This window comes from Bacillus rossius, chromosome 1, assembly GCF_032445375.1.
Source record: "Bacillus rossius redtenbacheri isolate Brsri chromosome 1, Brsri_v3, whole genome shotgun sequence".
Taxonomy (NCBI): Eukaryota; Metazoa; Arthropoda; class Insecta; order Phasmatodea; family Bacillidae; genus Bacillus; species Bacillus rossius.
The window spans coordinates 8,295,520-8,322,189 of record NC_086330.1 but is presented as its reverse complement, the minus strand read 5'-3'; the positions used below and the strand labels follow the sequence as shown (position 1 = coordinate 8,322,189).

Sequence of the window (26,670 nt, the reverse complement as noted above, 5' to 3'; positions counted from 1 at the left end):
TGTCACACCACCACAAGTTAGACACCCGTCTGGGAACAGCCTTCAACACTCCAATCTTGTTTATCTTTTTTAAGTTATTATTTTGCACGCTGCTCCAAAAAACGAGTGCCCCAAAATTCATAAATAAATTATTCAAAAGGTTTTTAGAAAAGGAAGAGATCAGATTAATAGTATTTAAAATGAAAAGAACATAATTACTCGAAATGTGAAAAACTTTAATGAGACCATTTGCGCATGAGCATGGTAAGGAATTTAAGTTACGACCAAATATCAAAAAAATTACAATTATATCTAAAACCATTTGCCCTATAAAGTTATAGAGGCTTTTAATATAGCCACGTTTTAATATATACCAATAAATAATAAATACTGCAATAAACGCATAAATAAATTCAGACATTGATACAAAAAACATTCTAAATATATATATATATATGTATAAATAATAAATTACAATACTATTCAAGTAAAAGTTAGTAAAAATTAATGTCTCTCTAAAACATCTTGATTACACCCGGGTGAATTTATTTTACGGCGCTTCATGGCATGCTTGATGGAAGGTTCGGTAAAAATGAGTACGAAGACGCAACATACACTCGACGTGGGAATTAGGGTCTTTTGGCAAAAAAGCATTTTTAAATTGTTCACTGTTATGGTGGGCAAAGTTTATATCAACGCCCCGGGGTTACAGGGGCAAAAGTTCGGAGCCGGAATCACTTACTTGGATTAAACGTTGTATGTCGCATCCCACCCCGGACCTCCTGGCCCGGAGTTTAGCCGACTGTACTTTAGCACACATGCTAAATGCTTCATTAACAAAAAAAGGTAGCGTAGACTCTTCATCCTCTTGGCCGCACCCGCCACAATCTAAGTATTTGCCGAAGTTCAATATACGTCAGCTGATTTATGTTAAAAAATATTCAAGAGTCCTCGCCGGCCCAATACCACGAGCCATCACCCGCGCTCGTCATGCCCGAAGCGCATACACGTCCACCACGGCGATCAGCTGACGACTCCCTCATACAGCTCATTCCGTCCCTCTTGACGTATTTTCCCCCACCCCCTTATTGCCTTGGAACAGTCCATTTCAATCTTCACGGGGGGGAGCGTCGTACACCGTATTATGATTCAAAGTCCAAAACGATATAATTAAATATGAAGAAACTAAACCATTTAAAAAAACATAATATAAAAACATATTTAAAAATAAGATTAACAAAACTTATAAAAGACCAATACTTATAAAAAAAGAAAAAGGGCAAATACTAAAACTAAAATTACGTCACAGCCATAATTCAACATTAATTAAAATAAATATAAAATCAAGTGGCCATGCCACCTATGGCCACAGTTTCTTGTCCGTGTGTTTGTTCGATACAAAATTTGATATCTGTATATTAAATCGCTTTATTTTCAGTTTGTTACAAATTTGTTTTGACGTGACGTCTAATTTATCGATGAACGCCGGCTGCACGCACGAAAAAGTGTCCCGTTACGCTGTGTCCCGTTACGCTCATTGTATGCTTGCGCCGCATCTATGTATCTCTCTTCCACTCGATTGGAAAAACCATCGATTTGACTTTTTCGAGACACATTAAACTTGAAACACTCCCATTCGTTTCCTACTTTTCCTATCATCGTCCTATCCTTAACAGAATAACACAGATTGGAAGAAGTTAAATAGCAAACATGTATAAAAGTTATAGTTAAAATAATCTCTTCGTTAAAGTAATAAACATATTTGAATTAATGAGTGCAAATAAAAGTAAATTTATCAATTAAATTGTAGATTTTATTTCACTCCTTTGTATCCATACAAAATAGTGATAATTCAATAAAAAATTATTCAATTTTATTCATAAAAGTATGCAATAATTTCATCAATGTTTTGTTATGACGTTGTCACGTTAAACTATCGTCCGTAAACCGACTTTACAGACAACCAATTTTTTTTCCTTAAGGCCCTGTCACACTGTCAAATTTTAGCTTCCAACACCTTCCAATATGTTGGATCCAATATCTTTGAGGGTTGTGACGTCACATTAAACGTCACTATCGCAGCCATGTTTATTTGAGAGATTGAATGTCTAGTGTTTCCTTCAAATATTTTACGTATAGGACTGGTTCTAAAATATGTTGGATGTTGGATGGGATCAGCCAATCAGAGTTATCTAAAATAAATCGGCCGCTTTTGTTTCCGTTTCCGAAGTGTAATAGTTTAAATATCAGCAATGGCGAATGGGAAATAAATGCAGTAATTGAATTAATACTATTTTATTTCCTGCTGGAATATGTAATTGTTATTGTATATTTTAGGGATGGGAAATTTTCAAAATTTTCGATTCGATACCGATTATCGAGTCTTGTTGCGATCATCGATTCTTATCGATTATCGATTCCAATCAATTAGGTTAAGTTATAGATTCTCATTTTCGGGATTGAAGTATAAGTTACAATGGAATCAGTAAACATACTTATTGAATACACTAAAAAAGCATTTTTCAAAATAATAAATAAATACTATTAAATTTAACACATAAAACAAAACTTTACATTACTTGAAATAAAGAAATTGAAATTACTATTCTGTAATGTGTAATGTGTAGGGCAAGCATTATTTTTTATGTGGATTATGTTTAATCCAGTTGAATATGTAATTTTGAAAAGAGAATACGTAATTTAGTAATAGGTCAGTAGTACTAATAAAAAGTGAATTGTCGTAAAGTCATCAAAATACTAACAATTTCATTGGAATACAATTTAATAAATAGTATATTAATTACTAAATGTACAATCATTAACATTTATCAATCAAACTTTAAATAGCCACAAAAAGTTGTGATTATTAAAAATATTGTAAAAAACCAGAAACTACCAAATTCAATCTTTATACCTTTGAAATAAATGACAACATAGTGAAATATCATAAAAACAACACTTTTGACAAAATAAAATTGAAAGTTCTTAAAATAATAAATGAAAACTGGCAAAGCATCTTATTAGATCACAAAGTCTTATTAGATCCTAAATTCTTATTAGATCACAAATTCTTATTTAAAAAAACCAACATTTTGACTCGTTCAGGATCTAAACGGTTCCGTTTCTGATCAACAATCAGTCCTGCAGTGCTGAATAATCGCTCGGAATGTACAGTTGAAGGTGGAATGCAAAGAAATTTCTTTGACAGTTTTTTTAAACATGGGTACTTGGTATTTTCTTTCCAATACTGGAAAACGTTGGTACTTGAATTTTGAATAGGTTCTTCCAAGTAAACATTAATCTCATCTTCAACTGATGCGATGTGGCTTACACTTGGGGCAGTTTTCATTATGTTTGAGTAAAATGTCCACATACCATGGCTTTCCATTGCTTGGCTGGATGTTTGCGGCACAGACTGAGAGAAAAGCAACAAAATTTTCAAAATTAAAAATTAAAAATGAACAAACAAATGTGTCAACATAAAACAGCAGAAGTAGACAAATAAGAATACACTTAATGAATTACAAGGAAATTAGCACCTAACTTACCTCAGTTTCAGGTTGTTTCAAACAGATAGTTTTTCTTGCTTCTTCAATCAAAAAAACTTTCGCTTTTGTGACATTACCGTCCTGCACAAAAACATGGTGTTTAAATCGTGGGTCCAGTAATGTTGCAACTGCGTACAACATATTCTCTTCAACATCAGAATACTTCAAAGTTATGGCAGCAAGCATATCATTTTTGATGCCCTGTACACCTGATCCAGTAGGTGCTGGTTTCCTTAGCTCTTCAGTAGAACTGTTGATTATAGGTATGACTTCTGAGGCTGTCACACACTGAGTACTTACAGCCAATGTTGCATGGTTGAAAATACTTAAAAGGTTTGCTCAATTCCGATGAATGTAGCCTTTGTTTCTTCGTCTCATGAACGTAACTCCCATGCTTGTTTTCGAGATGTTTTTTCATGTTTGTTGTAGTTTTAGATTTACCGCCACGTGAGATTGTACATTTACAGATTTGACATATTGCGTAGCCAGAATTTTGTCGGTCGATGACAAAGTATTTCCACACTTCACTAGACATCACGTAAATAAAAATGTTATTTTACTATTCGTATTGCGCTAACATTACCCAACATTCAAACAAAGAAGCATCACTGGAAACAAAAGCATGTAAGAAAATTTCTACAGTTGCCGTACTGGTAACTTACTGGAATGAAAACGTGTTTCAAAAACGTCCATTGAAATTTTATGTTTAAGTTGCGTAATTAACTGGTGATTTAATGTTTACTGTTATTAAATAAATTACGGAAAATACGTAACTCGTAAAATGTTACGGGCTATGGCCACATTATTCTTGCATTTTATCGTTAAGTAATTGAGAATAAGATCTGTACCGGAAGTTGGCAAACCTGTGAAAGTTCATGTATAGACAAATGCTGGTTAACAAAAAAAATCATTGACGAAAATAAATATGCAACAACGCAAGTGAATAAATATACTAGAAACGTAGAAAACGTGGCACACTTCTCAGTAGAATCTTGAAATTTTGTGCACATGCGTTAATAAATAAATAACCCTAAATGCACAGTACGAAATCGCCAACCTCCGTTCCCGCTTACGGGATTGTGGCAACTGAGCTGTGGTAAGCTATGTTATATTTCATTTATTATTTATTATATCGTTTATGGTTATTTATTTAGTTGTAAAACTGACTAAAATTACTGCAACGACAGCGATGAACCGCTGCTAGGCAGCACTTTACGTCTACATCCTGCAGAATTTTAATAATCGGTGATTTTCGCCGATCCTCGATTATCGATTATGTATCAAAAAATCGGGGTATCGAAGAATCGACGGATCGACTTTCCCATCCCTAGTATATTTTCCTCCAATTGAATCTGTATGTACGGAAGTGCAGGTTAATATATTTGACTAAAAGAAGTTACTGTAGTTTTGGAATATTATGGTCCTTAAACCAGAAAAAATCTTCTATTCAACTTACGATCATTATTTGACTGCTATACCAGTTTTGCTTATGTTCAGGTATTGTTGATACACTAAATTAAAACAGCAAGCATTGCGTACAAAATGTGCCATCAGGAATGAGGTATCAAAACTAGGATATGCATTTCGGAACTTTTACCTACAAATCCAAATTAATAACACCTAAAATAAATTTTAAAATATTTTAATTCAGAGACTTAATGTAACTAAAATTATTTTGGCTTACCCAATCAATCTTTCTTAAGTCATTGTTCTCATTATTTCACAATAGCTGCTACTCTGTAAGTATTGTCTGGAATTTTCTGGAATATAGACTCATAATTTCCTGACAATAGATGGTACTGACTTATGTTAAAGCAGCATCTCTGAGTAAGCAAGTAGCTCTGGTGATTTCCAAGAAAGGCCTAGAAATATTAAAATTCTGCCTACGTATTTAATTATTATTATTTAAGTTTTGAAAGTAATACCATTTTTCGTGAATGTAAATATTTGTGTAGCAGATCCTTGTCAGTAAGCCTATACTTCCCAGGCTGTACGAAACAAGCATACCTGGTCTAATATCTCGTTAAAAAATTATTTTAAAGAGATAATGTGACTGAGGTGAAGTTAGCTTAAAGGCTCAGGATGAGGTTTGTAACAGTAAATACACTTAATTCAAAATAAAACAAAATTGCCAATTTCTAAACACAGCAAAAATTAACACATTCACTTTAAAGTATAGGAACAATTTTGATGAAATACAAGTGAAAGTGTCCATACAACAGCAGCTAGTTGGGTGAGAAAATAAGCGGGAATGAGAAGGGATATGCCTACTTGCAGATTTACATTTAATTATATGTTTTATTCTTACTAAACATACCTTTAAATATTGTTTTTGAATAGCACTATAAATTGCACTACAAATTTCAGGTAAAAATTTTGAGATGGTGTTGTGTGGAATACTTGTAGAGAACATAAGGGACTTAAATGATTCCCCTGTCGCCAAAAATCTTAATGTAACTGCCAGCCTCTGCTTTGCTGGTATAGACTGGCACAAATGAGTATCCTTCTTTGCAATGCGAGACTCCACAATTGAAAGAAGAAGATCAAAACTTTCAGAATCCATTATTACATAGTTCGGAAATGAATCGGCATCTTCGTATCGAAGTTCAGGACAAAAAGGGGTAAAACACCATTTGTTTGCCGGGAAAGTATCCACTGTCTTGTCCACCATCTGCGTTTCCTTTTCTTAGATTTCTCTTCTAGTTTACTGAGACTTGCTACAACTGCAATTACAGCTACAGCTTTTGAAACACTTTGATGCTCTTAATGCAGGCATTGCAAACACCTGGAAAACGTAAATTTTAAACTGTGTATGATCACAATATACCTAAATTGGAATATAACCTACTTAAAAAAGCCCGCATTCCTTGACCCAAAATTTGTTTTTGATTCTAAATACTGTCATTTGCAGTTCTCTACAGAATGTTTGGTAAAACGAGCTCACTCAAAGAAAATTGATAGTGTGAAATGACTTCAAATATATTTTACATTGCTCGTCAAATAATATTGAATACAATATATTTGAAGACGTATTTCATCCAAAATCACCCTTCAAATTTTGTTGTCCAATTTATTGGATACAATATATTTGACAGTGTGACAGGGCCTTTAGCAAAACACCCGGATTCGTGGCGTTAGACTACGAGCAGAACAGTACAGTGTTGCGGGATGCATAACGCAGCACTCGCAGGCGGTGCCTGTATCACGCATACAGGGCTAGGAGAAATGTCCTGTCATATAGTAATATCTGGCAACTTCCTATCCTTCTCCTTGGCGCTACCCGTCCGCTTAGCAAAGCCCACAGCAACTAGCGAACTAACGGCGCTGATAACAGTTTAGTTTAGATCTTCGTCAATGTATGGCATTTCATTAAATTTTATACCTACTGTCGTTTGGTACATCAGTCACGGCTTACCTCCGTACTATTAATCAACTATTTCAAGCGCCCCTGATTTTTAATTTTAAACCTTACAAGTATTTTGATAGGTATTTAAATTCACTGTTACAAATTTTTTTTAAAATCTATATGGGTTTAGGAATAAAATCGGATACTTAATCTGTACTAAAATTAAATAAAATTAATTGAAAAATTTCACACTCACTAGACTAAAAAAGAAAATAACTGAATAAATTTTTTTTTTAATGTACTAGAATGTATAAAATAATTTCTCCTGGCCCCGTAACGATTTGTAACCCCATACCCTAAAAATTTGTGATTGTTGATTTTTAACACCCATGATTGACTTGTAAGATTTAAAACTTAAAACGTGGGGCACATGCAATAAATAATTGATGCATGAATAGTTCACTAACAATTTTATTGCCCTGCGAAGAATAAGAACTATTGTGTGAGTTTTCTAGAAGACATCTTCTCCCTACACTCCTTACTATTATTGATCACTGTGCCCCACATTTTTCGTTTTAAATCTTACAGGTTAATTCATACTTGTTAAAAATCAACAATCACATTTCAATGTGCTAGAATTATATTTTAAAAAAATATGCTTTTTTTTTTTTTTTTTTGTTATTTGTTTGTTTCCGCAGGACCTCAGTGTCATGACATGTTTGAACACACACTAAATTGTAAACATTTTTTAATGTTTTTAAGATCTAAAAATATAAATATATTTTAAACACTCTTTGTATTTCTTAAAAACTGTAAATCTTAACTCATTGTACTTTTTCTAAGTAATTTTGCCTAAATAATTTGAAAAAATTACTTAAGAAAGGCATACTGTAGAAATCTGTGATTTTATGTTTTTAGTTCAATACTATGTTTGTGTTTCTGCTGATGATTTAATTTAAAGATTGAAATCCAAGCAAACATTTTTTTGGACCTTGAGTAGCGATTGTTGGGTTACAATATAATTCCTCTCCCTTCTCTTCTCCTCTTGGAAAAGTGTATCATAATCTAGTTTTAGAGAACAGCTAGGTTAGACATAAAATTTTATTTAAATTTTTTTTCCTGACTTTTTGTTAATTACTTACAGATTGTTCGACCAGTCAGCGTGTTCTTGATCGTGGATGTTCAGAACGACTTTATTTCTGGTTCCCTGAATCTCAGCCATTGTTCGGCGAGGCAGGATGGAGGAGAGGTGTGTATATTTGCAAAATTATTATTTTTATGATGGTGTGAAACTTGCAAAAAATAAATATACATGGCAGTAGAAAATTCCTGTGTAATGCAATTGTAGGAAGAAAATTACCTACTATGCACTAGCTCATATGCACCATGTCATGAAGTCATTGAGGCAAATCGCTACTAGAAGTTGTCAAAGTTGTGTTAAAATTGGTTTTTTAATTCTAATTATTATTATTTTAAGTTGGATTGAAAATGACCCAGCTTTTATTCACACATAGCATAAAATGCAATTATTGATACAGAGGAGGGGGAATTATATCCTTTCTCTCCCCCATCCCCTCTTAAGCTATAAAAAAGTTTGCGAGTTTTCTTTGAAGCCAGGTAGTGACAACCCAAACAAATTCCTGCCAAATATTAAGTGGGAGTCGTGAACCAGACTAAAACGTATTCCTAAAATGGACACAAAAAAAATTGGGATTCGAATCCACAACTTTGTGGTCTTTTGGTAATGCCTATGCAACTTGACCATGGAGGTCGATGTGGTTCATTGTGTTTGTGAAAGTGAAGTCTGTATATCACTTTGGAGGTATTCGCTACAAGTTCCGATAAAAGCTTCCTCGAGATGGTGGTTCCTGCTGCTTTAACTCACAGTGTCTGGAATATTCAACAGTACACAGAGCCTTATTGTTTTATCGAGGTGATTCACTAGACTGACATTTGGGAGGTCACGAGTTCTAATCTAAAGAGTGTAAAGGATCGAGACTGCAGAAGAAATTAATGTAAATAAATCCCACTACCGATATTCAAGTGAAACTAAAAATTCCATTCTTGTCTAAAAGAATATTTCGATGGCTGCAGCAGGCGAGGGAAAACCCCCCCCCCCCCCCCCATAATTAAGAGATGTGCTGAAAACTGCACCATTGTCCGTGTACATTTTAATTATTAAAGTGCTCATTCCTTGTGCCTTGTTACTCTAGAGTTTGTAGTATGCCAAACCATACTATCAAGGATTTCCTTCTACTGTACTGAATTTTGAAAAGTTCCTCAACTATTTTTTTGAATGCATTAATATGTTTTTGGGCAATGTATTGCAGGTTATTGAGCCTATAAATAAATTGTTGAGCACAGTTGAATTTCATACTGTATTCTACTCTCTCGACTGGCACCCAACCGATCATGTGTCCTTCATAGACAATCTACCAATGCGCAAGTTGCATTCTTCAAGCAAGGTAAGTTAACATTTGTAATATATAATAGTATGGGGGTGAAACATGTAGCTATGCATCATGAACCAAGTGCAGACCCATGCCTGTACCTCGTAGACATCCACTATCCATGAAGGGTATCTGGGATGAGGAATGACGTCAGCCGGGGCTTCGCCTCGTAAGCCTGGTTCGAGTCCACTGTCCAGTTCCCCTCCTTCCCGACATTTGTACCGCCGACGTGCGTTCAAATTGCGCGCCACGGACTACCGCAAGAGGGCGCTTAGCGGCAGTGCGACGTCACCCAAAAAACCAAGGACAACAATTATTATTATCTGTTATTATAAAAAGTAGCGGGTGTTTACTATTCTGAGTGTGTATAAATTGTCTCTTCCTTAAAACTAGCCCTTGGCGCGGGGTCACAGAGGAGAATAACGGTTTCGTTCCGGCGGGAAGCTGCCTGCTGCCTGCGCGCAGGGCGCTGCTCGCCCCAGTGCCTCTTCGTCATCGGCCGAGACCAGACGTGTGGCCACGTGTCGCCAACCCCGTGGTATCCGTGTGTGTTAAGCGGTGTGGTGTGCCCGACGCCTAAAGCGGGCCCGGATCTTAAAAAATTAGCTCGATTAATAAGAGGACTAATATCTCGCCTCACACTGGCCACGTAACGCCCTGACCGGGAGTCTCAGCCGGGTCCACGTGGTGGCGCCCACTACAAACACACAAATCGTACAAACGCATAAAATCATTATATGCTACAGTCAAAACACATTTTGAAAATTATTTTGTTTGAAGAAAAAAAATTTCAAAGCAGTCATGAGGACTGCCGACAGAAGTTAAAAACTTAAAACTATCAACAAATCTGTTGTTATTTTTGGATATCCAAATTAATTGTTTGATCTTAAATTAAAACTTGTAAATCAAAGTAACTATTATTTATATTAATGATTGAATTAAGAAAATACAATATAAAAAATTTAAAATAAGCAATACTAAATTTGTAAAATATAATTGTGTAACATAAAAAAATTTTTTGATAAAAATCAGAGACTTTTTCGCAATTTTTACGAAAAAAATATTATCACACAACAAATTTGTTTTATCACATTAGTAAAATAACTCCTAAATTTCTTTAAAATATGTATTGCATAGTAATTGTAGGTATTAAAAAAACTTAATATGTTCTTAATTTTTAGGTTATATTGCTACAAAGACTTAGTTTTCTTCGTTATTCAAACTATATATCTATATGAGAATATTAATATATGTTATACTCACTTTTTACTGCACAGTAATTGTATACTTACGATTTAAAATTAAAATTGAACAAAAACACATTTTCAACACTAATAGGAACAGATATAGTGTTATCGCTAACACATCACGTGACCATGTCGATGACGACTTACATGAAATTACTCCCTATCCAATCCTTCCCATATAAGTTTTCACTTCAAAAAAAAATATTGCAGGAAGAATTAGTTGCCAGCCATAGGACTTTTCTGGGCAGAGACAATTGACAGCCATTCTGAATATACATTTATTTACACTTGATATTTTGTTGCAGCAAATGTCAAGAGCAGAGCTCTCTGCCTTGAAACATTCTAAAAATATTGTACTTACAACTCACTTCATGTGAAACTAGACTGACATTCCAGACCTCCGCTCTCATGCTCGCACCAAGCGTGGCAACAGTTCTTTTGGATGTGTACATCTCAGAGTTCACTCGGTACTTAAAGCTCTAGTGACCATCCTACGCTTGTTCATTATCTCATTCATTTAATTCCACCAGGTGGGCCGAATGGTGGAGAAGTGAGTGTGAACAGGGCAATATGTGTCATATATTGTTATGTATTCATCTGAGACTGGACTAACCTTCATCTTGAATAGATAGTTGTGACAGTGAATAGAGTTAAGTTATGGCTAGTGTATAATATATATTTACAACAGGACAATACAAGTCATAAAGGACTCACTTAAGTAGTATGAACTAGATGTAAAAAAATAATAGCTGATAATAGAAACTTTGATAATGTTACTGCACAGAGTTTATCAACATGCTGTTTGTGGAATTGGTTTATGCAGGTAGGTACTAGTTAATGCAAACTGACGTCGTCCGACCGACGACCATCCCTAAGCCCGACCTGCACCCGCCAGTATACTCTCCCGCTAACGGAACGCACCCCTGGCCGTGGCCCACCCGAGTCGAGCGAGCCACCGAGCCGAACGGCCAAACCAGACATTATTATTATAAAGCACACTAAATCCGAGTGGACTAGAGACGAACCACACCCATTCCCCCTCAAACAATTAATTACGAATTTTGCGACCTTAAAGTCTCTTCCAGACGCAGTCAATTAGTTTTTAACGTAATGAGGTCAAGCTTGGCGCGGCAGGGGCCGACGCGCCACCGGACGCCATGCCAGTTCCGCAGTTCTACTCGACTCGCGGACCGGGACGGACCTACGTCCCACGGAGAGACCACAACCATTGTCTTCATCGCAAGTAACGTCCGGTAAATATAGTCATTTAGCATAAACCAAACCTTTTTCTATTCACCTCTCCGTGCGTGCCCGGTCCGTTTTTTACGGTTCAGGACCTAATCCGACCGCGTAAACGTAAAGACGCCCCGCACTACACCTGGTGCGCAGGGTCGTTCTTCAGCATACGGCACGGGCCGTCTCCTGCAAACCACAGAACTTTCTTAAGGCCACGCGCCTTCGCGCGGACCACAAACCCGCAAGGGAAACTTCGCCAAGTTTAGTGGCGGTGCGTGTACCACCCAGTGGGCACGGCACCCGCGTAGAAACAATCGCTTACGGGACTGGCCGACTCCAGTCACCCACAAACTCTGTGTGCCACGTCAATTGTGCGCGCCTAATTTTCATTAAGTGTACTTTGTTAACGTAACTTTGCGCCACGTCATTTGTGCGCGCCTAATTTTCATTAAGTGTACTTTGTCAACGTAACTTTGCGCCACGTCATTTGTGCGCGCCTAATTTTCATTAAGTGTACTTTGTCAACGTAACTTTGCGCCACGTCATCTGTGCGCGCCTAATTTTCATTAAGTGTACTTTGTTAATGTAACTTTGCGCCACGTCATCTGTGCGCGCCTCTCTTGCATCAAGTGTACTTGGCCTGCATACTGTTACCCGAGAAACCAGTGCCACGAAACATTGAACATGTACCGGCCTGCACCCCGCAACGGACAAGTAGCCCTCAGGGGCATGTCTGTACTCAGTAATTGTATGGTGTGACGTCAATCCCTTGAATAAAGGCACGTCACTACTACAGCAATCCCACGCATTCTTCTTTAACGTAAATTCCCAGGCAAGACCGCCGACGGTTCTAGCGGACCACGCTGGGGCAACGAACCACGAACCCTCATTGGTTAGACACCGAGCTAGCCTGGCGCCCTCCCGGAACATAAGACGTTAGTCAGACCAGCCATCCCGCTAGAACTCGCGCCCGGACTCGAACACGAGACCGCGGACGACGGCAAATGGCGCCCCTGCGTGTGGCCAAATTTTAAGCAAGAAACGGGAAAATTGAGCAAACGGCAAGAAAACGGCCATTTTGGACGCACCAAGAGCGGCGGACAAAGGATCCATCAACCCCCACCCCCAGCGCTGACATTCCAGCAGAGCGTGCGACGCAGGCGGACAACATCACAGCCCAGCACCACCCCCAACCCCCCATCCCTCCCACACCGGCCCGCTTTCACTTCCGCGCGGCGGTCAGAGTACTCTTCCCCCCCTCCCACCTAACCACCCTTGTTTTCACTCTCCGCTTTGTGCGGCCATCCGGGCGCTCGACCCCCACCCATCCACCCACTATCAACTCTCCGCTTCGCGCGGCCATCCGGACAGCTCCCCTCCCCTTTCAATCCTCCACCCGTCCGCTTTGTGCGACTGTCCGGGCACCCATCCAGCCGGCCAGCGCGGCCCGCGCGTGGAACAGCCTAACAGCACAGACTGCGCCGCTGGCGAACAGACAACACGTGCGCCCGCCCGTCAACAGAGCTCAGCTGTCAATAACCACGCACCATGCTGTCACACGGAGCCCACGCGACATGCGCGCAATGCCAACGGCCGAGAACAATGGACCTACTAACGGGACCATTACCTTGGCAGAACACCTGCCAATGCCGATCACTGAACAGAACACCACCGGAGACCGACCCGAAACACGAACAATGGGAAGTGAATTGGGATCAAATCTGGAAGGGAAAAATAGAGACGGGGTTAACCATACCACTACAACCGGTACCAATCACCGCCGCAACCGATACGAAACCACAACCGCGCCAGGAGTGCGGACACGCAACCCGCACCAACACCGCTGCCGAGGGCGGGGCCATCACCCAACCCGAGGCCACACGTACCTATACGACGCGGACAGCGAACTACATGGCGAAATTACCAGAATTTAGCGGAGCACCCCACGAAGACCCCCTAGCATACACACACCAATGCGAAGTGCGCCTGGCACGCAGCGGGATAACCGTCGACGAGTGGCCTGAGAGGACCAGCGAACGGTTGCGGGGACCCGCCCTCGACTGGTGGCAACTATGGGGGCGGGCCGACATGGAGTGGCCCGAGTTCGCAGAGGCCCTCAACCACCGTTTCAACGCCGGGGCTACACTGGTGCAATGCACCTCACAATTCTACAGTAGCACGCAGCGGGAGGGAGAACCAGTGGAAAATTTCATAGCCCACAAACTACAACTATTCCGCCGGATATCACCACTCGTGGAACCAGCCAGGGCACTACCCACCATCACCTTACTCCTCAGAGACGAACTCCAGCCCTTCCTACGCATAGGACGCGCCACCACCGTCGAGGACTACGTCCAACTGGCAGTAGCCACGGAACAAAATTTCCAGAGGGCCTGGTGGAGAAACCCGCGCAGGACAAACCGGGAGGACCCCAACCCGCCGAACGACCGGCGCCCACTAGCCATCCAAGGGGCACCACCGCCCCAACAACGCAGGCCCTCACACCCCGACAACCGACGCCCGCCCTACGCGCTGGAGGCGCCTCAAGCGGACGCCAACACAGCCCCCCGACCGCCTCCCTGCCAACTGGGGTGCCCAAGGGGCACTTACCACTGGCACAATGAGTGCCCACGGAAGGGGAATACGCAGAGGGAGAGCCACCAACAAGGGCCGCGCGACACACAACCGGCGGGAAACGGGCCAAGGGGGAACTGAAACAGAGTCCCCCAACCCCCCAAGTGACCACCACCCACCTTCCAGCGACAACAACGGCCGCGGGAACTACCGCACACACGAACGCACTGGTAACGAACCGCCGCGCCGACCCAACAAACGCGATGACCAACACGACCCCCGGGGGGCACAAACCCCCAAAACTCGGGCAGCTGACCCAACCACCGGACAACTTGCTCCTCATACCGGTAGAGGTCAACAACACACCAGCCATTGCACTCGTGGACACGGGAGCGAGCCACGTGTTCATCCACCCCTCGTTGGTACCCCCCGGCTCCCTCCGCCCGCACCGGGGTGAGCTACGCCTGGCCACCGCCACACACGCCGGCCTAATGGTGGGGTACGCTGACGTCCAGGTAAGCCTAAGAGAGCTAAGTACTAACGTGACCGCCATCGTTGTGAGTGACCTAAGTGAGGAACTCGTGCTAGGTCAGCCCTGGTTGGCCGAGCACGACGCCGTTCTGGAACTAGGCCCCGCCAAAGTGAATGTCGGTCAGTCCGAACGGTTCGTAGTCTACGCCATAGGACGAGCCCCCACACCGGCAAACGGATGCGTGACTCTCGCCGAATTGCGTCATAACGTTCCCCCGGAATACGAAGCCGCAGTGAACAAGATCTTACGCGAACAACGGGACGTGTTCACGACCACCGAGCCCCTACGGCGCACCACGGTAGCCGAACATTCCATCCCCACCACCACCGATCAACCCATCTACGAGTCACCTCGCGGGTACGGGTTTCGCGAACAGCGGGTAATATGCGAACAGGTGATGGAGATGCTACACAGCGGAGTAATAGAGCCCTCCAACAGCTCATATAACGCGTGCATAGTACTGGCCGCTAAGAAGGACGGCACATTACGTTTTTGCGCGGATTTCCGCCCACTAAATGCTGTGACAATCAGTTCACCACCCCCACGGATCAGCGTCGAGACCGCTGTGGCCAGTCTAGGTAGAGCCCGGATATTCAGCACCCTAGACCTCAAGTCGGGGTACTGGCAAGTGCCCATACGGCAGCAAGACCGGGAGAAAACGGCATTCACGGTCCCCGATGGCCGACGTTTCCAATTCCGAGCCATGCCGTTTGGCCTAAAATGCGCGCCAGCAACCTTTCAAGCCATGATGACCCGAGTGCTGGAGGGGTACCTTGGCCAGTTCGCTCTCGCATATTTAGATGACGTCATCGTCTTCTCGGAGACGTGGGAGGACCACTGTCGCCATCTTGCCCTAGTCCTCGAACGGCTCGCCACCCACCACCTAACAGCCAACCCGGCGAAATGTCATCTAGGCACGCGGGAAGTAGAGTTCCTAGGGCACATGGTTAATGCGGAAGGGAGCCACCCGCAACCATCCCACCTGCAAAAAATCGCAGCGGCAGAGACCCCGCGCACACGGAAACAATTGCAGCGATTCATCGGCCTGGTGAATTGGTTAAGGAACTACATACCAAACTTCTCCCACGTAATTTCACCACTCACAGATTTACTGTCCCCCCAGTCCCGCTACCGCTGGAACACCTGGGCCCAACAGGCATTTGAACGGGTAAAGGGCGCGTTCACCAGGTGTCATACTTTAGCACGCATTGACCCCGAACGCCCGTTGATCCTCCAGACCGACGCAAGCGCACTAGGGGTAGGAGCGGTGCTATTTCAAACGGATGACCAGGGGAACAAGCAGGTCATTGAGTACGCCAGCGCGAAATTCGGGTCCGCTGAGCAAAATATCATAGCAATGAACAAGAATGTTTAGCCGTGATATGGGCCGTGAAAAAGTACCGCCCCCACCTCGAAGGGCGGACATTCACCCTCCGCACGGACAACCGCTGCCTTACCTGGCTCCAGACCATGCAGGGGCGTAAGGGAAAACTGATACGCTGGGCCCTCCTTCTCCAGTCATTCGATTTCGTAGTGGAACACGTACCAGGAGAGGAAAACCAACTGCCAGACATGCTATCCAGACACCCTAGCGATCAGCACGAAGTAACAGATGCCGAAGGGTGGGAGGAGATGCTACCCCCCTCCCCGAAGGACAGCTGGCACCACTCACCAGCCACGTGCACACGCATAATCACGGATGAGGAAGGGGCTGACACACCACCTAACACTGCCGCTGACCTGGACCTCCGGGTACTAGCAGCCCAACAACAGTCTCCCGAGGCCGACCGACGGCGACATCGCCTAAGGGAGGAACCCCACGCAAATTGGAGGGTCGAAGCTAACCGCATCCTAAATCGTGCCCCAGGGGGCGCGGGAGGCTGGAAGACATACGTGCCACCCGAAGCACGCGAGGCGGTACTACGCTTCGTGCACGACCACGACCTTGCGGGCCACCCGGGGACAGACCAAACCCAGAGAGCGGTCTCACAACACCACCACTGGCCCGGGATGGCGAGGGACGTCAGGGAATACGTGCGCGAATGCGAAGTATGTCAAGTGCGTAAAGCACGCCGACGGGACGGCGAACAACAACAACAACCCCGCCAACCAACACAGGCATTCCAGACTATCGCGCTAGACGTGATGGGGCCCTACCCCAGGTCACCCAGAGGCAAACGATTTTTGCTCGTGGTGACCGACATGTTTACGCGATGGATGGAAGCCTACCCCTGTAGCAACGCGAGGGCCAACACCATCATCCACCTCATGACTCACGAGTTCCTGCCTCGGTGGGGCTATCCGCAATCAGCGTTGACGGACAACGGCAGCCAATTTCTTGGCAAACAGTGGCAGGAGTGGTGTAACGGGATGAGCATCCAGCACCACACCACCCCCGCCTACCACCCCCGGGCCAACCCCACGGAGCGCAGGAACCAGGACTTGAAGGTCCAACTCCGCCTCAGACTCGGCGACGACCACACCCAGTGGGACCAGCACGTCGCAGACGCGTTGTTTTGTACCCGCCGCCGCGTAAACGCCGCGACCGGGCGAACCCCGGCGGAAATGGTACAGGGGAACAACCTCCCACTACCCGGCGAGTGGGCCACTCACGGCGTCCCACACACCGGGGAAGGAGAGAGGGAGCGTGCACGGCGCCTAACAGCAATGCACGAGGCCGCCAGACAGCGCCAAACGAACTATACGCAGGAAATCACCCCCAAAACCGCGCGGGAGCCCCCCGCGGTGCGAGCAGGTGATCGCGTATACGCTCGCGTACATCCACTGTCCGCAGCGCCTCGCAACTACTGCGCCGGGCTGGCACCCCGCTGGGGGGGGCCCTACACCGTGCAGAAATCTCTAGGGAGGACGTCATACCTGGTCCGACTCGGGGGCAGACGAGTGCGTAAAATCCACCGCGACGACTTACGCCTCGCCTCGATTCCCGGGGAACCTCCCCCAGGAGACCAGAACTTTGACGAACCACCAGGATACGACGAACCGGAGGAGGGTCACCGTCCACCACCCGCAGGTGACGGCCGCGATGACGCACCACCGATACTAGAGGCGAACGCACAGAACGCAGAAGACCTACTATCACCCGCGCCAGAAGTCCCGCACGAGGCAACGACACCGCACCAGCCAGGACGACCGACAGAATACGAACATGCCACGATCACCGAAATGACGACTGGGGACTTAACACCTCAACCGGATGACGTGACGGCAATCGCAGTGGAACCGGAGGAACTTGACGCGGACCAGTTAGTAAGCCCGACACGCGGAGCATGGGGACACACGGCCTCTCTCGCGGACGCCACATTCCGGATGTTCGTAGACGAACCCGATGAGGGAAACCCTGCACCGCGCCCAGGACCGGAGCCACGCCAGCTATTCGACCCCAACGACACGGAGACGAGCGAAGCTCCAGGTATCCCGGAGCGCAGGAGGCAACCCTACGCAAGTGGGTCACAAGCGGGTGACGTCAGGGACCAACAACTGAGGCCCGACCAACCGAACATGCCAGCAGACTCAAGGACACACTCGACGCACGGATCAGAACCCGCGCCACCAACCCCACAGACGGGAAGACCCCAAAGAGACCGGCGACAACCGGGGTATCTGGCTGAGTACGACCTCGGGAGACCCACAAAGCGAAACACCACCACCCATCACTCCGAGCCGCCAACCCAGGACGACCCATCCGCAAGGGACAGGGTGTACCAGCTGCGGCCGCCACGGCCCCCGCCAGCTCGGACGTGCTGCCACCCCTAAGGCGGCAACACTCCCGCCTCCACAAGCACCACGACGCCGCCCCCGGCACACCTGCCACGACGGCAACCGGGGCGGCGCACACGCTGGCCCAGTCGGCCACAATCACCAGGTCCAGTGCGCTGGCCCTACCAGCCGCTGACCCCACACCGGCGCCACGACGCCGCCCCCGGCACGCCTGCCATGACGGCAACCGGGGCGGCGCGCACGCTGGCCCAGTCGGCCACAATCACCAGATCCAGTGCGCTGGCCCTACCAGCCGCTGGCCACCACAGGCGCCACGACGCCGCCCCCGGCACGCCTGCCATGACGGCAACCGGGGCGGCGCGCACGCTGGCCCAGTCGGCCACAATCACCAGGTCCAGTGCGCTGGCCCTACCAGCCGCTGGCCACCACAGGCGCCACGACGCCGCCCCCGGCACGCCTGCCACGACGGCAACCGGGGCGGCGCGCACGCTGGCCCAGTCAGCCACGATCGCCGGGTCCGGTACGCGGAGCCTATCAGCTGCAGAGCCGCCAACCGCAACTGGACAGGGCTGCCGGAGCTAGGGGTGCTACCACGTGGCGGGACCATAAGCGGCGCAAGGTTTGGCTTCTCGAGGGGGGGGCGTTTGACGTCGTCCGACCGACGACCATCCCTAAGCCCGACCTGCACCCGCCAGTATACTCTCCCGCTAACGGAACGCACCCCTGGCCGTGGCCCACCCGAGTCGAGCGAGCCACCGAGCCGAACGGCCAAACCAGAAATTATTATTATAAAGCACACTAAATCCGAGTGGACTAGAGACGAACCACACCCATTCCCCCTCAAACAATTAATTACGAATTTTGCGACCTTAAAGTCTCTTCCAGACGCAGTCAATTAGTTTTTAACGTAATGAGGTCAAGCTTGGCGCGGCAGGGGCCGACGCGCCACCGGACGCCATGCCAGTTCCGCAGTTCTACTCGACTCACGGACCGGGACGGACCTACGTCCCACGGAGAGACCACAACCATTGTCTTCATCGCAAGTAACGTCCGGTAAATATAGTCATTTAGCATAAACCAAACCTTTTTCTATTCACCTCTCCGTGCGTGCCCGGTCCGTTTTTTACGGTTCAGGACCTAATCCGACCGCGTAAACGTAAAGACGCCCCGCACCACACCTGGTGCGCAGGGTCGTTCTTCAGCATACGGCACGGGCCGTCTCCTGCAAACCACAGAACTTTCTTAAGGCCACGCGCCTTCGCGCGGACCACAAACCCGCAAGGGAAACTTCGCCAAGTTTAGTGGCGGTGCGTGTACCACCCAGTGGGCACGGCACCCGCGTAGAAACAATCGCTTACGGGACTGGCCGACTCCAATCACCCACAAACTCTGTGTGCCACGTCAATTGTGCGCGCCTAATTTTCATTAAGTGTACTTTGTTAACGTAACTTTGCGCCACGTCATTTGTGCGCGCCTAATTTTCATTAAGTGTACTTTGTCAACGTAACTTTGCGCCACGTCATTTGTGCGCGCCTAATTTTCATTAAGTGTACTTTGTCAACGTAACTTTGCGCCACGTCATCTGTGCGCGCCTAATTTTCATTAAGTGTACTTTGTTAATGTAACTTTGCGCCACGTCATCTGTGCGCGCCTCTCTTGCATCAAGTGTACTTGGCCTGCATACTGTTACCCGAGAAACCAGTGCCACGAAACATTGAACATGTACCGGCCTGCACCCCGCAACGGACAAGTAGCCCTCAGGGGCATGTCTGTACTCAGTAATTGTATGGTGTGACGTCAATCCCTTGAATAAAGGCACGTCGCTACTACAGCAATCCCACGCATTCTTCTTTAACGTAAATTCCCAGGCAAGACCGCCGACGGTTCTAGCGGACCACGCTGGGGCAACGAACCACGAACCCTCATTGGTTAGACACCGAGCTAGCCTGGCGCCCTCCCGGAACATAAGACGTTAGTCAGACCAGCCATCCCGCTAGAACTCGCGCCCGGACTCGAACACGAGACCGCGGACGACGGCAAAACTTAATATTCACAGAGTTCTTAGGTAAGTGATTAACAAGCATGCATTCCACCACTTTGATCTGGGTTTGATTACCAGCAGAAACTTCCCAGATTTTCACATTTGGAGAACACAGCAGGCATGTATTCCCATTCTCCAACTACATATTCCCCCACCACTCCATGTAGGGTCTCATTCCTCATGACTGCTTTGAAATTTTTTTTCTTCAAACAAAATCATTTTCAATGTGTGTTTTGACTGTAGCGTGTAATGATTTTATGCCATTTTTTTTATTTATAAAAATAATGTTTGAATTATAGTCATGTGTGTTCCAAGTAAAGCCTGAAACAATGTATCCTTTATGGTAAATAAGAGCTTTTAAGATTAACTTATCGATTTTTAACATGTATATTGAATTGTGTTAGTTTTTATCTACATTTTTTTTTATATCATTATATATGTATATGATATTGTCTATAAGTAATGTATATATTGTATATGTTTTAAGTGTTATTTACTTATTGTAATGTATATCTTAAAGACAAGCCCTATATTCTGTGAACATATACCTCGTTTAGGGTAAAATTTCAATCCGGATTGAACCTGGAGTGGAGTGAGGAATCTAGATTGAAATATTACTTAAAACACTTTGTTGTGGACTGAAGTTGGAGTGAAGTGAGATAATCCACTCCACTTGTTGAGGTGGACTGGACTGAAGAATCCGGATTGAGATTTTACTTTAAACACAGACTGGAGTGAAAAGAAAACACGCACGAGCAAGCCGCCGCCATATTGCATTGTTTGTTATTGGTCTCTTTGCATTTCAGGCATAATTTGTGAAAATGGCAAAAAAAAAGAGCAGAGAAATGTGTGGACAGAGATGGAAGTAAAGTTATTGTTGGATGTAATGATTGAAAAACATATTTTAAGATTCGCTGGATGGAAAAAACCACAACATTTTCAGTCAATGTTGACTCCAACTTCGATCTTGTTTACATTTCAATCTGGATTGTGATATTTACAATAAACACATTTTGTCAGTCTATGTTCATTACACATTCACTCCGAGTTCACTCCACTCCAGGTTCAATCCGGATTGAAATTTTACCCTAAACGAGGTAATACTGTTCAAAAATTGAATCTATTGGGTGCAAATAAAATAAATAAATAAATAATGTAATGCAATGCAACGTGTTGCACCCCACAGGTGAGTGCGGAAGAGGCGAAGATGTACGACACGGTTATCTTCGAGGGTCCGCCCCTGATGAAGCAGAGACTGTGGCCGAGACACTGCGTCCAGGACTCCTGGGGGGCGGAACTCCACAAGGACCTGAAGGTCTGCTTGCGTTCACAGACTTGCGATTAGAAATGTGTGGATTTTTGTCTTGGCACGTGCATGTTAATGCTGATCTCATTAGAAGTTGAAAATGTCGAGATCTTGAAAGTAAATCATATCAACATAAAGGAACAGGACAAAGTTTTGTTTCGATTAGAAATCACGATCTTATAATGATAGAGTCCGGAAAAAAGTACTTACTTTAAATCGGTATATAAACTACCAACTTGCATAACATGCATCTTGCTTGCTATTCTTTAGTTAGGTTTTCACAATCTTATAATGGTAGTGTCTGGAAAAAGTAATACTTACTGTAAATCTGTATATAAACTACCAACTTGCATAATATGAATCTTGCAATTCTTTAGTTACGTTTATTTACATAATTGATTTTATGCCTTTAGACTAATTGGAGGCTGCTTGCAAATTCAACTTAAACTAAATATACAATTTTAAAACTCCACCACACACATTCACAACCCCAGATTGAACAACTCGGAACATCTTGCTACGAAGCGCCGTTGCAACTTACGTAATCCTGCAGTCATGTAAGTTACAGGCGCATTAATGCAAGCTTGGAAACCTGCCGTATCTGCTGCATGCAACAGTCCGCTTTGTGTATCTTTGCATGGTTTTCTCGAGTCACGCACATGCCTATTGGTTATTTATTGAAGTGTAATCGTCTTAGCTCTCGGTATACGGCATTTGGTAGGAGTAATTTCGTGCAAATGAAATAGGAATGCAATACAACAGCGCAGCATCTGTGCAGAAGTAGAAGTCTCGGTAACATCAAAAAGAAGGTGGACGCACTTGTGACATAAACCCGTATGTCAACACTTTGGTAAATATTAGGCTACACACCAAACGTATTGGTGAACCAAATGAAACTTTATGTTAGTGAAACTACCTCGGAATATATTTGGTAAACTAAAATAGTGTTGGTAAAAAGTAATCTCAAGTTTTAAATGACCTAAAAATAACTGGTTTTACAGTGATTATTATTATAATACATATTCTCCTTATTGCTTCCCAACGGTCTTGGTAATATGGTGGTAAGGTGTGCGCTTCATAAAAATGAGGTCCGTGTCTCAAATCTTGTCGAAAGAAGAATTTCGTTTTTACTTTTTAATATTATTATATAATAATGTTGAATCAGCTCAGTAAGGTTAAGGTTAGTTTGTAGGATTTTAGTTGTTTAAGCAAAAACAAATACACAAATATATACTTAGTGTTATGTGTTTTTAATTATATCAGGTTAATATTTTAGTGTTGAAAATTTTTTAGTATTAACTGTTTAATGAATTTTAAAAAGATGGGCAGTATTTTAATACAATTGCGTGTTGAAAATCAAGTCTAAATCTGGGATCTATTGGACTGAAACTTTTAGTTTGAAAAAATACTTCAAAGATAGTTCCATGTTCGTAATGCTTTAGAAAAAAAAAAAATATTAAATATCTTTAACGCCATGTTTGTCCCAACACAATTTTCCTGGCTTATAAATTATAGGGATTTTTAAAGTTGCTATTATATTTTGTTATGACTATTCAAGTTTACAAAATGTATTCTAGGACAGTTTCACTACCATAAAGTTTACTTTGGCACACCAATACACTTAGTACATTCCCCATGGGTCCGCCATCTTCACAACTTCAGCTTATGACTATAGCAGCAGTTTCTGCGTGCACGCACATTAGACTTTCAATCTTTCAGATTTCTGTTGTGTAATGTGTTCTTATTTCATTGTATTTCTGGTGCACACCAAAATCTCACCCTCAACATGCCTGAAGAATTATAACCTCAAAAACTATAGTACCATCTTGTCAAACAGAATTATAGTTTGGTTTGAAAAAAGGGAAAAACATCTTTACTGTTTTTCCCTAACATGAAAAATTTTCAATTATTTATCACACTCTGCATTGTTTTAAAGCATTCTACGTTAATTTTGGTCTTAGTTTTGTATTATAAGTTTATTTTCAACATGAGAACTCATCAATTTAATAAAGATTGCAGGCTTTCGCAGCCATTGTCTGGAGATGCTTGACTTCTGGGTTGTAGCCACGTCGAAGGCAAAAGTATCAACAGTGATATCTTCACCTTTGACACAGCTGCAATCCAGAAGCCAAGCAAATCCATAACATGAATTTACTCCTTACCGAGGTTAGATGTTTACTCATCTCTGGCGAATACTGACAATACTCACAAATTTTTTTTTAAATTTTCTCCTTAAAATAATAAAAATAACAGTTTTTCACGTTGGCCTTTTTTTCATACATTTACAGTACAATCTCTTGTCAGATGCTACTTAGATGGTTATCACATTATTCAGCACTTTATCTTGTTTCAATGTATTTATAATCTCTTTGATTAAACATTATCATTGTTCAAAGACTTACATTGCACATACATAGCTCCACATCTATGTCAACCAGTGTCCATCTTACTACTGTTTCCTCTCTCTCTCCACTGTCTCCTGTTACCAACATCACAGCATGCATGACATTCAGAACAAGTTATGCTATTAGATAAAATAATATGTAATTAACTGAATTCAATTTTTTTTTTACAGATGTGTAACATGACTTTTGAACAACATTGTGGGTAAAATGAACAATCATTACAAATACTTCACAAGTATGTTTTCAAATATTTAACATGAGTTCCTGTGTTGACCTAAGTTAAAAATCTAATTTCTTAACTTGGCGAAACAACCTAACATTTAAGTGAGTACACAGGTGTCTATTGTACTAGTTAACAACTGGCAACTACACGTGTAACCACTACTGAGTAGTTGGTATCATCACAACAAAAATGCTATTTGATTAAAGATTAGTCTAGTCACTAGACTCTAGTGGTATATGCCATGTGTGATGGTACGTAACGAGATGTTCTTGTCTACTCAGATATCAGTGTTTCTAGGTCTATTATTTATACTTCCCCTTGGACTTTCACTTGTGGTTATGACTTTAGAATTTCATTATATATAATTTTTTTTTATTGGTTCCATTAAAACTGTTAAGTAAAGTATTCACTTTATTTTTACAGAAATAGTATTAGCCATAAATAACCAAGTAAAGTCACAGCATCAGACATAGAAAGGCTCGTTTGTCTTGGAGGTTCAGATTAAGCCAAAAAAAGGTACTATGAAGGTTTTATTTTTGATGCGGGTATGCAAGGAAGCTCAAGACGACGGCACCTCAAAGATTATGGTTTGTTTCGAACAACTTGCTTGGGTATCGACTTGGTACTCATGAATAAAGACATGTTTGGAAGTGAATCCAAGACCCTCACCACACAATTGTGTTTGTTACACATTAGTCATCACCGATGCACAGACACAAGAGACCCAAGTGTTGAACAAAATTAATGAATTGTTGAAAACTGTTTCAGATTGTTGAGAACTCAATAAAGATATACAAGGGCACCTACCCTGATGTTGATTCCTACTCAGTTTTTTGGGACAACAAAAAGCTAACGGAGACGACTTTAGTTTCTGAGCTTCAGAACAAGAATGCTACAGATATCTACGTGTGTGGACTGGCGTATGATGTTTGTGTTGGTAAGATACCACTGTCTTGTGCTATAGAGTGCAGGCTATTGAAGATCCTGATTTGTTAGGCAAAAGGATAAAATGAAAATATATTGAGTTAATGTGAAATGCACTAAAACGTGGTTTAATTGGATTGGGAAGGGGAGGGGAATGATTATTTATTTTGTATAACTTTCAGGAAAACTGGACAAAACGTTTGAAATTAAAATTGTAATAAGAGGAAAATTAATTTGGTATATAAATTAAATAAGACAAAATAAATTGGTCGACAAAAAAAAATAAGTGTATGATTTTGATTGTAGGGTTGAGCAAGAATGTTTCATATTTTATGTAAATTTAATTATAAATTTCTCTTAAGTGAAATAAGGTAACATGAATTAAAAACCAAGTCAGGGAAATAATGTTAGTGGGTTTTAATAACTTACATCATCTTGTGCTTAGCAGTGGTTTAGAGCAAATAACATTCAGGTATTTCTTTGTCCCCCCTGACCTGGATGTGAGATGCTGGCCCCCAAAAGTTCATCCATGTTAAGTTCCTGGCAGGCAGTTCCTGCTTTCACTAGCGCTAAACATGGTGGGCATTGCCCGTGGAGATTTATAAAGTTACGTTTTGCTTGAAATTGTTGATATTCGGTAATACTCTCTTCATTTCTAAGTTAAGGTCTTGGAGATCAAGGCACACTCAATATTCCATCAGATTTTTCAACTACGATAAGATTGCTGATCCATGAATCTGGCATGGTCACTTTCTGTACAATGACTTTCTTCTTCAAAACTGCAAGTGTCTCCTTCAACTTAACTGCAATAGTTTGAGGAGGGTGCCATGATGGGTACATTTTTGGCTCTGCATTTGCTTACACATTTATCTAACAGTCATAGGAAATTTTCTGAGCCCTGTAACAATTATCTTCATTATTTTCAATAGAAGTGTACTTACTTTGTACTTCTTTCTCTGTCAACTTCAAACTTATAGATGGTTTATCAATGATCTTCTCCATTTAACTAAATAGTGCAAACAATATTACCTTTAAAAAAAATGTATTTATTAACAGTAATCATCACTAAGCAAGTGGTTTCAACAGCTATAAATTACTCACCCAAATGTATCGGCACCTTT

The 26,670-nt window shown here is 43.1% G+C and overlaps 1 protein-coding gene across 1 annotated transcript in view; it reads left to right on the top strand.

The window, feature by feature from the left end:
* Positions 1-26,670, top strand: part of LOC134531913 (uncharacterized) — a 68,735-nt gene that overhangs the window by 33,064 nt on the left and 9,001 nt on the right. The window contains exons 4-7 of the mRNA XM_063367956.1: positions 8,018-8,122; positions 9,204-9,338; positions 21,878-22,006; positions 25,394-25,562. Of these exons, the coding sequence (XP_063224026.1) occupies positions 8,018-8,122; positions 9,204-9,338; positions 21,878-22,006; positions 25,394-25,562 (538 nt within the window). The remainder of the gene's footprint in view (positions 1-8,017; positions 8,123-9,203; positions 9,339-21,877; positions 22,007-25,393; positions 25,563-26,670) is intronic.